This window comes from Cervus elaphus, chromosome 21 (assembly GCF_910594005.1).
Source record: "Cervus elaphus chromosome 21, mCerEla1.1, whole genome shotgun sequence".
In the NCBI taxonomy this organism is placed as follows: domain Eukaryota; kingdom Metazoa; phylum Chordata; class Mammalia; order Artiodactyla; family Cervidae; genus Cervus; species Cervus elaphus.
Window position 1 is genome coordinate 65,719,439 of NC_057835.1, and position 15,397 is coordinate 65,734,835.

A 15,397-nucleotide genomic window follows, 5' to 3' on the forward strand; every position below is an offset into this window, starting at 1 on the left:
ACAGCCTCAGATACCCAAATGATACCACTGTAATGGCAGAAAGTGAAGAGGAACTAAAAAGCCTCTTGATGAGAGTGAAAGAGGAGAGTGAAAAAACTGGCTTGAAACTCAACATTCAAAAAACTAAGATCATGGCATCTGGTCCCACCACTTCATGGCAAATAGAAGGGGAAAAAGTAGAAGCAGTGACAGATTTTATTTTCTTGGGCTCCAGAGTAACTAAGGACAGTGACTACAGTCATGAAATTAAAAGATGTTTGCTCCTTGGAAGACAAGCTACAACAAACCTAAACAACATATTAAAAAGCAGACATATTACTGGCCAACAAATGTCCATATAGCCAAAACTATGGTTTTTCCAGTAGTCATGTACATATGTGAGAGTTGGTCCATAAAGAAGGCGAAGCGCCAAAGAATTGATACTTTCAAATTATGATGCTAGAGAAGACTCTTTAGAGTCCCTTTGACTGCAAGAAGATCAAACCAGTTTATCCTAAAGTAAATCAACCCTGAATATTTACTGAAAGGATTGATGCTGAGGCTGAAGCTCCAGTACTTTGGTTACCTGATGCAAAGAGCTAATTCAATGGAAAAGACCCTGCTGATGCTAGGAAAGTTAGAAGGCGAAAGGAAAAGGGGGCTGCAGGGACAAGATGGTTAGATAGCATTACTGATTCAATAGACATGAATTTGAATGAACTCCAGGAGATAGTGGAGGACAGAGGAGCCTGAGATGCTACAGTCCATGGGGTCACAAAGAGTCAGACCTGATTTAGGAAATGAACAACAACCACCACCTCTTAAAGACCCTATCTCATGATACAGTCACAGTGAAAGTCAGGACATCAACATACGAATTTGGGAGAGACATAGTTCATTCCATAGCACATATTGTGCTTTCTACATCTTGCATTTTAAATTTAGTGTTGTTTTTAATTCTACCCACACTGCTCTACTTAGATAGATCTCATTTATTCAGCTTATTGCTGCATTCCCATCATATGCATAAATATACTGTTTTATTTAACTATTTCTTTATTGTATTTTTTCAATTTATACCTTTACAGATAGCACTGCAAGCAACATTCCTGTAAATACCTCCATATTCACGTGATTAAAATGTTTTTGGAATGGTTAAGTAATAGAGTATGAGTGTGTGTCAGTCTATGTTCCTATTTCTCTTCATTTGCTATGTTCAGACTTCCAAATTTTTCTCCATCTGTTGATGACAAATGGTGTGTCATCATACTAATTCATTTATTTCTATCCACCTAATTACTAGTAAGGGCTTCCCAGGTGGCTCAGCGGTAAAGAATCTGCCTGCCAATACAGGAGCCACAGGAAACTTGGGTTGGATCCCTGGGTCAGGAAGATCCCCTGAAGGAAAAAATGGTAACCCACTCCAGTATTCTTGCTGGGATAATCCCATGGATAGAGTAACCTGGTGGGCTACAGTCCATGGGGTCATAAAGAGTTGGACATGACTGAGCAGCTGAGCATGCATGCAATTATTAATAAGATGGAACAATTTTTCACATGTTAACTAACTATTGAGATATTGTATCAGAATTGTAGTAAGCCTATAGGTCAATTTGAGAGTTTGTGTCATAACAACATTTTGTTTCCTAATCCATGAACACAGTTTATTTCTGTTTAGTTCTTCTTTAATTTCTCTCATCAATGATTTTGCATTTTCTGTGACATCTTGAATATATTTTGTGAAATTTATTCCAAAGTATTTTATATTCAAGATAATGTTATTGCTATTTTTTAAAATTTCAAATTCTAATTTTTTTAGAAAAAATTTTTGAGATAATTAACATTCATTGGATATAGCAAAAATAGTAAAGTCTCATGTACCTTTCACCCAGTTGCCCCCAGTGGCTACACTTTGCTATTACAGTAAAAGTAAAAGTAAAATCAGGAAATTGATATTGATATAAGTTGTGTGTATAGTTCTGTGCTGTTTTGTCACGTGGGTAGATTCAAGTAACCAACACTCTATTCAAGATGCACCCCAGAGATGTTCCTTGTGACTGTAAGTCATCTCCAACCAATTATCCTAATATCTGTTAGCCATGAATCTTTTCCCCATGTATATAATTTTGTCATTTTTGAGAATGTTTTATAAATGGAATCATACAATATGTGACTTTCTGAGATGGCGTTTTTCACTCAACATAAATACCCTGAAGACCAATCCACGTTTTCATGTGTATCTGTAGCTCATCCTCTTTATTGTGGACGTGTTCTGTAGTGCATTGTACCACACTTTAGCCATTCACTCATTAAAGGACATCTGAGTTAGTTCCTGTTTTGGGCTATTACAATAAAATATTATGTAGCCACTTCCCACTGCTGTCTCCTCCTCCTCTTTCTTATTCTTTTATTTGCGTGCTTTTATTTTATAACAGCTTTATTGAAATTTAATTCTCATACCATAAAATTTACACTGTTAAAGTGCACAATTTTATGGTTTTAGTATATTTGCAGAGCTGTGTGACTATCACTACTACTTAACTGTAGAACATTTTCATCACCCCAAGAAACTGTATACCCATTAGCAGTCACCCCCCTTTCCTCCTTCCTCCCTAGCCCCTGGAAACTACTAATCTAGTTTCTGTCTCTGGACAGTTCATATAAATGAAATAATACAGTTTGTGGTTCTTATGACTGGCTCCTTTCACTTAACATGGTATTCTCAAGGTTCATCTATTTTGTAGCATGTGTCAGTACTTTATTCTTTTTATGGCTAACTGATATTACACTGTATGGTTGTAATGCATTTTGCTTATCCATTCATCAGTTGATATATTGGTTTGTTTCCACTCTTTGGCTTTTATTAATAATACTGCTGTGAACATTCTTACACAACCTTATATATATAGACATGTTTTAATTTTTCTTGGGACCTAGAAGTTGAATTATTGGCTGCTTTTGAGGAACTGCCAAACTTCTCCAAAGCTATAGTATCATCTTGGTATCTTGATTTTCACGTGGTATCTTTTTCCATCTGTTTACGTTACTACTTATATCATTATATTTGAATTAAGTTTCCTGTAGACAGCATATAGTTGGGTCATGATAGTGTTTGGTTTTTGTTTTTAATCTAGTCCACCAATCTCTTTCTTTTAATTGGTATATTTAGTCTATGCATCTTTAATGTAATTATTAATATGTTTTTAAATCTGTCATTGTACTTTCTGTTTTGCTTATTCCCTCTCTTCTTTTTTCTATTTCCTTGTCTTATATTCCTGTGTGTTACTTGAACATCTCTTAGAATTTCATTTTGGTGTATCTCTGTTTAGATGTTTCAGCAGTTGCTTTAGATATCGCCTTATACAAGCATAACTTCTCAAATTATTGGTGCTGACATTTTACCAGTTTGGGTCTCAAAACTACCTCCCTTTAAGTCTCTTTCCCCTCACCTGTTTACAATTATCTTAAATACTTCTCAACATATATTGAGAATCCCATCAGACAATTTTATAATTTTTGCTTCAACTGTTGAACATAAATCAGGAAACTCAAAGGGAAAAGTCTGTTGTATTTACCCCTACTTTTGCTCTATTTTTCTTCTTTTTTGATGTTCCAAGATTTATTTTGTTCTTTCTTTTTCCTTTATTGTTTCTCACTGCTTTCAAGATTCTTTTCTTTGTGTTTAGTTTTCAGAATTTTGAATATGATGTCTTATGCAGATTTCTTGGTTTGTTTCTGTTTGAGGATTGCTCAAGTTCTTGAGTCTATATGTTTATATATTTTGCCAAGTTTGGAAGAGGGGGATTTATATTAATGCTACATATATTTGTGTATATATATGTATATATACACTTTCTTTATGATCCATATTCATGATACCTTGGGTACTTCATTTCTGAGAGATTTTTGGTTTTTTCAATCTTTTTTAAGTTCAGTAAACAGTCATTTTACATTTTTCTTTTAAAATGTTTTGATCTGTTTCTGTTCTGAGTTTCTGCATTTATGATTTGGAGTTTTATGTCATATATGCAAATGTTTGTATAGGAATATTTTATCCATTTTGGGCTCCTATGTTAGAGTTTTATTATTCATGATTGGATTTCTTGGAGAGTGCTGTTATCAACTAAAATATTGGACTTCTCATTTTGTTTTATTCTTGCAGTGGTTTTATGGGATATCACCTGTTATTTTTTGCTCATTTTGAAATGTCTTATATTTTTCTCAACCACCAGTAATAGGGAGTAGTCAGAATTCTAATACACTATGGATGGGAGTGTAGATTGACTTTAGAAAACAATTTTACTTTATCTGGTAAGTTAAAAGATGCACTTAGCCTTCAATTTATCAAATCTACTTGTAAATACATATATCCTAGAGTAATTTATGGACACAAATATCAGGTGACATGGACACAAATATCAGGTGACATGCACATGGTTTACAGCACCCATGTTTTCAAAAGCAAAAAATAAGAAGCTATCCAAATATCTATTAACAGGAGATTGGTAAAAATAAATTCAAGTAGTAGAACACTGTGCTGTGATGGAAAACAAATAAACTATACTACAATAATAAACATAGACAATGTATCAGGAATATACTGTTGACTGGAAAAGTTGCAAAAATATAACCAGTCAACTCTGCTTATATAAAGTTAAAATTCATATAAAAAGAATCAATACAAATGTGGTAAAATATTTAAAAAAAGGAATGATAAACACAAAACTCAGTACAGTGGTTACCTTTGTAGGATGGGTGGAGATAGATGATGTGATTGGGAAGGTGACGCAAAAGGGAGCAGAGGTACTGGTAACATTGCATCTCTTAATCTTTGTGGTATTGTTATTATTCATATCTTCCTGTTAGAAATATTTTACTAAGTATGTAATATATAATAACATTTTTATATGAATGATGCTGCAAAAAATTACCAGATTTTCAAAAGCTTCTCTTTAGTTGATGTTTTCTATCATCTGGAGTTTGAGGGCATTTCCAGTATAGAGTGGGAATCGGGGAAGGCCTAAGAGCAAGAAAATAGGAAGAGGTGTCTGTGAAATCTTGCTTCCACTGAATCAGTTCTTCACACTATGACTTCATATATTTTTGCTGATGTATTAAAAGTTCTTTAATCACAGGGCAAATATTTACTCATATACAGCTTATGAGCAACTTGTATCTTCCCAGGTGGCGCTGGTGGTAAAGAGTCCACCTGCTGATGCAGGAGACTCAAGAGACATGGGTTTGATCCCTGTGTTGGGAAGATCTCCTGGAAGAGGAAATGGCAACCCACTCCAGTATTCTTGCCTGGAAAATCCCATGAACAGAGGAGCCTGGTGGGCTACAGTCCGTGGGGTCACAAAGAGTCAGACACAACTGAATCACTGAGCACACAGCTCATGTATAGAAATGAAATGTTATTACACTTAAATATAATTAGTTTTAGATTATTTATTTTAAAAATTTCTGCAGTTATTTCCCTTCCAGTGGTTTGGGTAATAAGGGATAGATCATATAATACAAAAGCTGATTTCTCCCTCAAACCAACTATGCATCTGGCCCAATCTATATAATCTGACAAGAAACAGAGTTCACTAAATAAAAATCCTCATATTTACCTTCTTCAGACCCTTGAGGCAAAAGTACGTCTCCAACTGAGCCACATGAATGTGATACTAATTTGGTAGGCTCAGGAAGAAAATATACTCGAAGGGTTCATTTAGGGAGGAAAAAATAGAACGTTGTCTAACTTAAGTATGTTTGGAGCTTTTTTCTGATTATGTCTGTGGCATGTGAATAACTTCACCAATCAGATGAGTCTTATGTGAGCCTGCTGCATTTTTTACTAATGTGGCCTAAATAGTCTCTCAAAAAGAGCTCCCTATCCTAATCCCTTTCTTCCTTCTTTCACCAGACTTTTATTGATCATCTACTTCATAGAATTTTATTGATGATCTATTTATCCCTTTTATATGTGCTAGGGATATGAATATAAAATTTACATATAGTGTAAGGATAGAAAGACACACACATATACTTAACTGAAAAGAATATAAACAAAAAACTGAAATCCCAGAAATTTAGTAATTAATTATTTGTGGGGGGAAAGTAAAGGATCTCAAAGAAAAGGTTAATTTGAGTTAGTCTTAAATAGTAAGCTCTATTTAGGTCTCCCGCATTGCAGGCAGATTCTTTACCAGCTGAGCCACAAGGGAAGCCCAAGAATACTAAAGTGGGTAGCCTATCCCTTCTCCAGCAGATCTTCCCAACCGAGGAATCGAACCAGGGTCTCCTGCACTACAGGCAGATTCTTTACCAACAGTTTAACAAATAGTTCTAAATGTATGCATGTGTGCCTCAGTCGTGTCTGACTTGTTGTGACCCTAAGGACTATAGCCCACTAGGCTCCTCTGTCCATGGAATTTTCCAGGTAAGAATTCTGGAGTGGGTTGCCATTTCCTCCTCCAGGGAATCTTCCCCACCCAGGGATTGAACCCACATCTCCTGTGTCTCCTGCATTGGCTGGCAGGCAGATTCTTTACCACCATACTACTTGGGGAGTTCTCTCAATGTACACTTATTGAATAAAGGTTATAGAAGTAAGGAGGATATAAAGAAGATCTCTTACTGTATCTCAAATTCTTAGGAAGAACTTCACAGCTCTCTAAGTGTCATCCCAAGTATTTCCTTTACCAAAGTTTGCTTTGGTAAATATATTGTCTGAAACAAAAGTTGGAACATATAGTGTGAATGAGAGTAGAGAAAATCTTAAATTACTATCTCTCCAGAAAATCCAGAATGTATGTTTGTATCATCCATATTACATTTTGGTTATGGAAATGCAAGTGTCCATAAGTGATATTCTGATCTGTCTATATCTGTCAACTAGTAAATGCTAACATGGTTAGGTACAAATATTGACAATCATTTTGTAGGGTGAATAATCCTAAAGAAAACATAGGAATTTTAATTTAAATATTCATACTATATACGGTAAATGTATTCCCATCACTTACTAGTAACAACAGATTTCTCACATGCATTTATTTTAACACAGAAAGTATAAGGTAAAGAAGACCAATAGAGTATAAGTTTGTTCCAAGATGCTATTGTCAATTAAGACATATGAGAAAATATTGGAAAAAGTGAATATGGAAAACTCATGATTTTTTTTGTAACATGAAAATATATCTTCTGAAAAAAATCATTTACTATGAAAAGCATTGGGTTTACCTAGGTAACCATAGGCATGACTCTTAACCCTCTTAACCTCAATTTTATCTTTCAACTGATAGTGATAATATTAATCTCATATGATATGAGATGGATTAATTGAAATGACATGAATAAAAGAACTTGTAGGGTATTCAACTATACAATTGTAAGGTATTATTGATCCAAGACAGTATATTGTAGTAGATAGGAGTGAGCCTACCTGGTTTTGAATCCTGGCCTTACCACTGATCAGCCCTATTACCTAAGGGAAACCACTTCACTTCCCAAAACCTCATTTTTTTCCTATGAGATGAAATAGTAAGAGAACTTATATAGCAGAGTAGAATTAAATATAGTATGTGAAGCATACTACATGGCATAAGGATATTATTATCTTATTGTAGTAGTAAGTGTCCTTAATAACCCCCTTTTTAGAATAATTTAATTTAATATAATTACAGGATGGAATCAAACAATATTCAAGTACTTCAGGATCTGCTATCAAAACAGCTACTTTAACTAGTGACCCAGGTTTAGGCATGCAAGCATACGGCCGACAGGTAAGCAGCAAAGATATCAAAGATATCACTTCTTCTCTAGAGCATTGGATAGCATAATGCAATAGCTGAGTCATTTTTCAGACAGTTCAGTTCAGTCGCTCATTCGTGTCCGACTCCTTGTGACCCCATAAATCGCAGCACGCCAGGCCTCCCTGTCCATCACCAACTCCTGGAGTTTACTCAAACTCATGTCCATCAAGTCAGTGATGCCATCCAACAATCTCATCCTCTGTCATCCCCTTCTCCACCTGCCCCCAATCCCTCCCAGCATCAGGGTCTTTTCCAATGAGTCAACTCTTCGCATGAGGTGGCCAAAGTATTGGAGTTTCAGCTTCAGCATCAGTCCTTCCAATGAACATCCAGGACTGATTTCCTTTAGGATGGACTGGTTGGATCTCCTTGCAGTCCAAGGGACTCTCAAGAGTCTTCTCCAACATCACAGTTCAAAAGCATCAATTCTTCGGTGCTCAGCTTTCTTTACAGTCCATTTAAAAAGTAATAGATATATGTTTGTTTGAAAATGAGGCTAAAATTCCATGAGGAGAGACTGGAATAGAGTTTCCTTGAGTCTTCAGAGAACATTACAATTTCAGCTGATCCTGAACAACATAATCAGAGAAAATAATTTCTGGATACATATGAAGAAGATTTTAGTGGCAGGAGTTGAGATAACTATCTTATTGGAAAAGAAATAATTGTATATATAAGAATATATGTAGGTTGATATATTCTTAGGTCAAGAGAAGAAAGAAGAATGTCAAATGCTAGTATCAATTTTTTAAATTATTTTAAGTGGTCATAAAATTGATCAATAAGTAATATATGTATATATATGATCAATAGCTAATATATCTTTTTGATAATACATGATCAGTAACTAATATATATACAATTTTTATGTTTATACTTATAACATACATTAATATAATGTCCCAGAAATTTTATAAGTTTAACTTATGTACATTTTTAAAGATTGATACAAAAAGTGTTTGTATCATAGGCTCATACTAGCTTAAGAAACAATCCTTCTGGTACTTGAAATGTCAAATATGTTCAGCCTCCCAGCTAAAATAACTGATAGATTATGAAGCTATTATTGAGATAAATGTCCAATTTTGTGAAGCCATATATTGAAAAATATATATTTAAAAGTGTGTGATACCTAATGCCATTTAGAAGAACATTTATTAGCAAATGACTAGCATTAAGTTTCAGAAACACAGTGTAAAAATAAGGGGAGAAGAAGTCTCTTCCACAAATGTTGCTGGGCAAACTGGATAGCTACATGTGAAAAAAAAAAAAAGCAATTAGATCATTCTTTAACTCCACACACAAAAATAAGCTCAAAATGGATTAAAGACCTGAATGTGAGACCAGACAGTATAAGATTCCTAGAGGAAAACATAAGCAGAAAACTCTGACATAAATCATAGCAATATCTTTTTTTGTCTATCTCCCAGAATAAGGGAAATAAAAACAAAAATAAACAAATGGGACCTACTTAAACTCCAAAGCTTTTGCAGAGTAAAGGGAACAATAAACAAAATGAAAAGACAATTCACAGATTGGGAGAAAATATGCGCAAATGATGTGACTGATAAGGGATTAATCTCCAAATTTTACAAACAGCTGGTAAACTGCTCAGTATCATGGTAATCCAAGTCTATGCCCCAACCACTAAATGCCAAAGAAGCTGAAGTTGAACGGTTCTAGGAAGACCTACAAACCTTCTAGAACTCACACCAAAGATGTCCTTTTCATCATGGGGAATTGGAATGCAAAAATAGGAAGTCAAGAGGTACCTGAAGTAACAGGTAAGTTTGGCCTTGGAGTACAAGATGAAGCAGGGGAAAGGTTAACAGAGTTTTGCCAAGAGAATGCATTGGTCATAGCAAACACCCTTTTTCAATGACATAAGAGAAGACTCTACACATGGACATCACCAGATGGTCAACACAGAAATCAGATTAATTATATTCTTTGCAGATGAAGATGGAGAAGCTGTATACAGTTAGCAAAAACAAGATCTGGAGCTGACTATGGCTTAGATCATGAGCTTCTTATTGCCAAATTCCAGCTTAAGTTGAAGAAAGTAGGAAAACCACTAGACCATTCAGGTGTGACCTATATCAAATCCCTTATGATTATACAGTGGAGGTGACAAATAGATTCAGGAAATTAGATCTGGTAGAACGAATGCCTGAAGAATTATGGACAGAAGTTTGTAACGTTGTACAGGAGATGGTGACCAAAACCATCCCCAAGAAAAGAAATGCAAGAAGGCAAAGGGTTGTCTGAGGAGGCCTTACAAATAACTGAGAAAAGAAGAGAAGCAAAAGGCAAAGGAGAAAGGGAAAGATATACCCAACTGAATGCAGAATTCCAGAGAATAGCAAGGAGAGATAAGAAAACTTTCGTAAGTGAACAGTGCAAAGAAATAGAGGAACAATAATAGAATGGAAAAGACTAGATATCTCTTCAAGAAAATTGGAGATACCAAGGGGACATTTCGTGTGAGGATGGGCATGATAAAGGACAGCAACGGCAAGAACCAAACAAGCCCAAGAGATTAAGAAGAGGTGGCAAGAATACACAGAAGAACTATACAAAAAAGGCTGAGTGAAAAAAAAAAAAAAGGCTGAGTGATGAAGAACTGATGCTTTTGAATTGTGATGCTAGAGAAGACTCTTGAGAGTCCTTTGGACTGCAAGGAGATCAAACCAGTCAATCCTAAAGGAAATCAACCCTGAATGTTCATTGGAAGGACTGATGCTGAAGTTGAAGCTCCAGTATTCTGGCTTCCTGATGTGAAGAGCTGACTCATGGAAAAGACCCTGATGCTGGGCAAGATTGAGGGCGGGAGGAGAAGGGGGCAGTGGAGGATGAGATGGTTGGATGGCAACACTGGCTCAATGGACATAAGTTTGAGCAAACTCCAGGAGATAGTGAAGGACAGGGAAGCCTGGCATGCTGCAGTTCATGGGGCTGAAGGAGTCAGACATGACTTAGTGACTGAACAACAACAACACATGATGCTCAACAGCATCAAAACAAACAGCCCGCTCAAAAAAATGGGCAGAAGAACTAAGGAGACATTTCCCCAGAGATATACAGATGGCCATTAAGCACATGAAAAGATGTTCAACATTGCTAATTATAATGAAATGCAAATCAAAAATACAATACGATATCACCTCATACCTGCCAGAGTAGCTATTATCAAAAAGTCCACAAACAATAAATGCTGGAGAGGGTGTGGAGAGAAGCAAACCTTCCTGCACTGTTAGTGGGAATGTAAATTGATACAGCCACTGTGGAGAAAAGTATGAAGGTTCCTTAAAAAACTAAAAATAGAGCTACCGTATGGTCCTACAATCCCACTGCTGGACATATATCTGGAGAAAAACATGGTCCGAAATGATTCATGCATCTGAATGTGCATTGCAGCACTGTTTACAGTAACTAAGACATGGAAGCAGTCTAAATGTCCACCAGCAGAGGAATGGATAAAGAAGATGTGGTATATATTTACAATGGCGTATTACTCAGCCATTAAAAAGATTGAAATAATGCCATTTGCAGCAACATAGATGGACTGGAGAGAGTCATACTGAGTGAAGTCAGACAGAGAAGGTGAAATATCGTATGACACCCCTTACTTGTGGAATCTAAAAAGATATGATACGGATGAACTTATGTGCAAGACAGAAACAGGCTTACAGACTTCAAGAATGAGCTAATGGTGGCTGGGGGGAAGGTTGGGGAGAAGGGACAGATAAATGTATATTTTAAATAAATTAAAATATCTTTAGATTTCATTTATTTTGTTAATTTTTAATATATATATATATAAATAGTATGTTACAACTGAAAACTGTTAAGAGAGTAAATCTAAGACTTCTCATCATAAGGAATAATTTTTTTCTGTTTCTTTAATGTTCCATCTATATGTGATGAAAGGTGTTTTTTAAACCTCTTGTGATCCTTTCGTGATGTGTATGTCAAATCATTATTATTATATACCTTTAGCTTAAACAGTGCTATGTGTTGATTATATCTTAACGAAACTAGAAGAAAAATGAAATTATTAAAGTTTAGATCAAGGCTAAAGAGAAATACCTTTACTTCATCATAAATATATCTATATAAATATAGATCAATGACAGTTAGTTGTACCCAGGTTAAATCGGTAAGCTCTGTGAAAATTCATCTAATTATAAATGTATGAAATGTGCATGTTTTCTATATTCTGTTCTTTGACATTAAGGCCTTTAAATGAAGGGGCTGATATAAGCTGTCTTACCTTCAGTTTATTTCCTGGGGCAAATATCTCTAAAATTAATTTTGCAAATTGTTTTTGTAGCCAACCTGGTGCTACTCAAAGTACATAGAAGCCCTAGAACAGGAAAGGATTCTTCTCAAAATTCAAGAGGAACTAGAAAGAAAATTGTTTGCAGGTAAGTTTTGTTCTTTGCTTCCAGGGTGCTCTGTTATCTTCTGTCACAGATTAATTTCAGAGGGCTTTGCTAATGTTACCTTACCGTTTCTCTTATTTCCGTGCAGCCACTCCATCTTTTACAAATTTCAAGTCTACTGCTTCCACTCTGTCTGTGAAAAAGACTGTATCTTCCCACAACATCCAGAGTGAGTGTCAAGTGACCGTCCGATTTCAGTTCTTTCTTCCTTGTTGTTAGAACTCTCTCACCTGGCCATCTGGAGAGGGCAGAAAGGGATGAGGACTGACTCCCTCCCAACTGCTCTGACCCCCAAGTTAGGAATTTCAGAGTGTAGGTGTCCCATTTCTTTGTCTCTGTTTTCTTCTCTTCTGCTGAGGAGGAAAGACTATGACATATACCCAACACTGCATACCATTTCCAGACTGACAGTACTCATGGGAGTGTATACCCTGCTGCTAGGTACAGCAGAAGTTCATAGACTGAATTAATCAGTCCCATCCATGTCCCTCTGACTCACACACTAATGCACACGGACATCTGCACAATGAGTACACACACACACACACACCCCTACTTACACTCTCCACTAACAAATTAATAGGCAGGAGTAACTTGCCTCCTCTTTGAATGGCACCGTCTCCTGCATAGGAAGGCCCCTGGGGAATGATCATTTATTGCTTCTATCTACTCCTTATCTAGTTTTCTTTTCCACAAAGAATATAGAAGAGTGGGCTCAGTTTTCCAAGGTTTTGCAAGCTGAGTTTTTCTAAGTTCCGTTTTCCCAAGATGGGAATACAAGAAGGAACTGATAATTAATAACTGAAAATCAAGCTGGGATCCTTTTCTCATACAGATACTGATGTGATTATACAGTTTTCATCAAATACTAATGTTTGAGTTTTTAACAATGCCCTTAGAAAGTAGTATTACTAGTGTAATGTAATATATGTGCAACCCATTGAGCTAATACTCAAAGGACCCAGTAAAAGTCCCATTTCTCTTCTATTTTGTAGCTTAGATTTTTGTTTCTCAAAATCCTTAGTTTTCTGGTTCTTGGAAGGGTATGATGATCAGGCCTTTATGCTCTTAGCCTGCTCACCTCTTTTCTTTTCAGATTTATCCTTAACCACTGTGCTCCTGTCAGTTCCTTTACCCCTTAGATCAACATCACACTGCCTCCAACATTAGGATGTGCTGACTCATTTGTTAACTTTTTTGATCCTACTTACAACTTTAAGTTTTTGTTGTTGTTTTGAATTTAAATTTTCTCTCACTGATTATGTTTCAGTCATTTCTTCTTTTTTCTTTGCAGGAACTCTTTAAACCAAGTTTTAACTAACATGGAAGCACAAGTGATTTTTTGATAGTCTGCTTTAGAGGATTTTTTGATAGTCTGCTTTAGAGCAAGCCTGTCATCTAAATAAAGTTTGGCTTTACTTCCACAGTTTAAAAATTACAGCTCTTCTGTACACATAACATCACTTCAGTTCATTTCAGTCGCTCAGTCGTGTCTGACTCTTTGCGACCCCATGAATCACAGCACACCAGGCCTCCCTGTCCATCACCAACTCCCGGAGTTTACTCACACTCATGTCCATCAAGTCGGTGATGCCATCCAACCATCTCATCCTCTGTCATCCCCTTCTCCTCCTGCCCCCAATCCCTCCCAGCATCAGGGTCTTTTCCAATGAAAGACTCTTCGCATGAGGTGAGGTGGCCAAAGTATTGGAGTTTCAGCTTCAGCATCACTCCTTCCAGTGAACACCCAGGACAAATCTCCTTTAGGATGGACTGGTTGGATCTCCTTGCAGTCCAAGGGACTCTCAAGAGTCTTCTCCAACACCACAGTTCAAAAGCATCAATTTTTCGGCACTCGGCTTTCTTCACAGTCCAACTCTCACATCCACACATGACCACTGGAAAAACCATAGCCTTGACTAGATGGACCTTTGTTGGCAAAGTAATATCTCTGCTTTTTAATATGCTGTCTAGGTTGGTCATAACTTTCCTTGCAAGAAGTAAGCATCTTTTAATTTCATGGCTGCAACCACCATCTGCAGTGATTTTGGAGCCCCCCAAAATAAAATCTGACACTGTTTCCACTGTTTCCCCATCTATTTCTCATGAAGTGATGGGACCAGATGCCATGATCTACACATAACATATAAGACTATATTAAAAAGAAAAACCTTTAACTCATTTAGAATAAAAAAATTCTATCTCAGAAGAACCAAAATATTTTATCACAGACCTGAAGGAACCATGTTTTGCTCCTTAAATAGTCTTTTAACAAAAATGTTCCTTGAGCATTCAGTATACAGTTGACCCTTGTACAACATGGATTTGAACTATACAGTTCCACTTATATGCAGATATTTGTCAATAGTAAACACTACAGTACTCCAGGATCTGTGGCTGGTTGAATCCACAGATGCAGAACTGCATATATGGAGGAACCACGGATACAGGGACCTGCTATAAGATATACAGAGAATTTCAACTTTATGGAGGGAGGGTTCAGTGCCCCTAACCTCCGTGTTGTTCAAGGGTCAGCTGTATTTGGTTGGCAGATACATTCAACAAGTGGTTAGGGATATTCCTAGCAATAAATTGACCCAAAATATAGAGGGAAGAGCCTTCCTCATCTTGTCCCTATCCCTATTCCCAATTCTAAAGAAGCTGTATATTAAATCTGTGTGGCTCTCAAACTTCAGTGTGCATAAGACTCACTGTAACATTTGCTAACAATGCAGATTCCTGGGCTCACTCTCTGAGAGTTTGATTCAGTAGTTCTTGGACAGAACCCAGGAATCCCTCTCTTTAATGGACATCCTAGTTGTCTGTGTGATAAACTGTTAGGGTAGCAAGAGAAGAGTTTTAAAAGGCAAAAGCCCCCTTATTAACTAGAGACAGTAACAAATCTGCCTGCAATGCAGAAGACCTGGGTTCGATCCTTGGGTCGGGAAGATCCGCTGGAGAAGGGCATGGCAACCCACTCCAGTGTTCTTGCCTGGAGAATTCCATGGACAGAGAAGCCTGGTGGGCTACAGACCATGGGGTTGCAAAGAGTCGGACACGACTGAGCGACTAACACACACACTTGTAGCAGAGAGAACACAGACATACATCTATGTATCTTCTTTCTTAGAGGGAAAGGAGAATCTATAAGAAATTGTCTGGGAGGATGAA

The 15,397-nt window shown here is 36.6% G+C and overlaps 1 protein-coding gene across 1 annotated transcript in view; it reads left to right on the forward strand.

Moving 5' to 3' along the window:
* The window catches only part of RGS22 (regulator of G protein signaling 22), a 144,737-nt gene extending 130,937 nt beyond the window's left edge, over positions 1-13,800 (forward strand). Inside the window, exons 24-27 of the mRNA XM_043880463.1 lie at positions 7,653-7,751; positions 12,115-12,208; positions 12,315-12,395; positions 13,521-13,800. Of these exons, the coding sequence (XP_043736398.1) occupies positions 7,653-7,751; positions 12,115-12,208; positions 12,315-12,395; positions 13,521-13,531 (285 nt within the window). The 3' untranslated portion in view covers positions 13,532-13,800. The remainder of the gene's footprint in view (positions 1-7,652; positions 7,752-12,114; positions 12,209-12,314; positions 12,396-13,520) is intronic.
* The last annotated feature ends 1,597 nt before the right edge of the window (positions 13,801-15,397 follow it).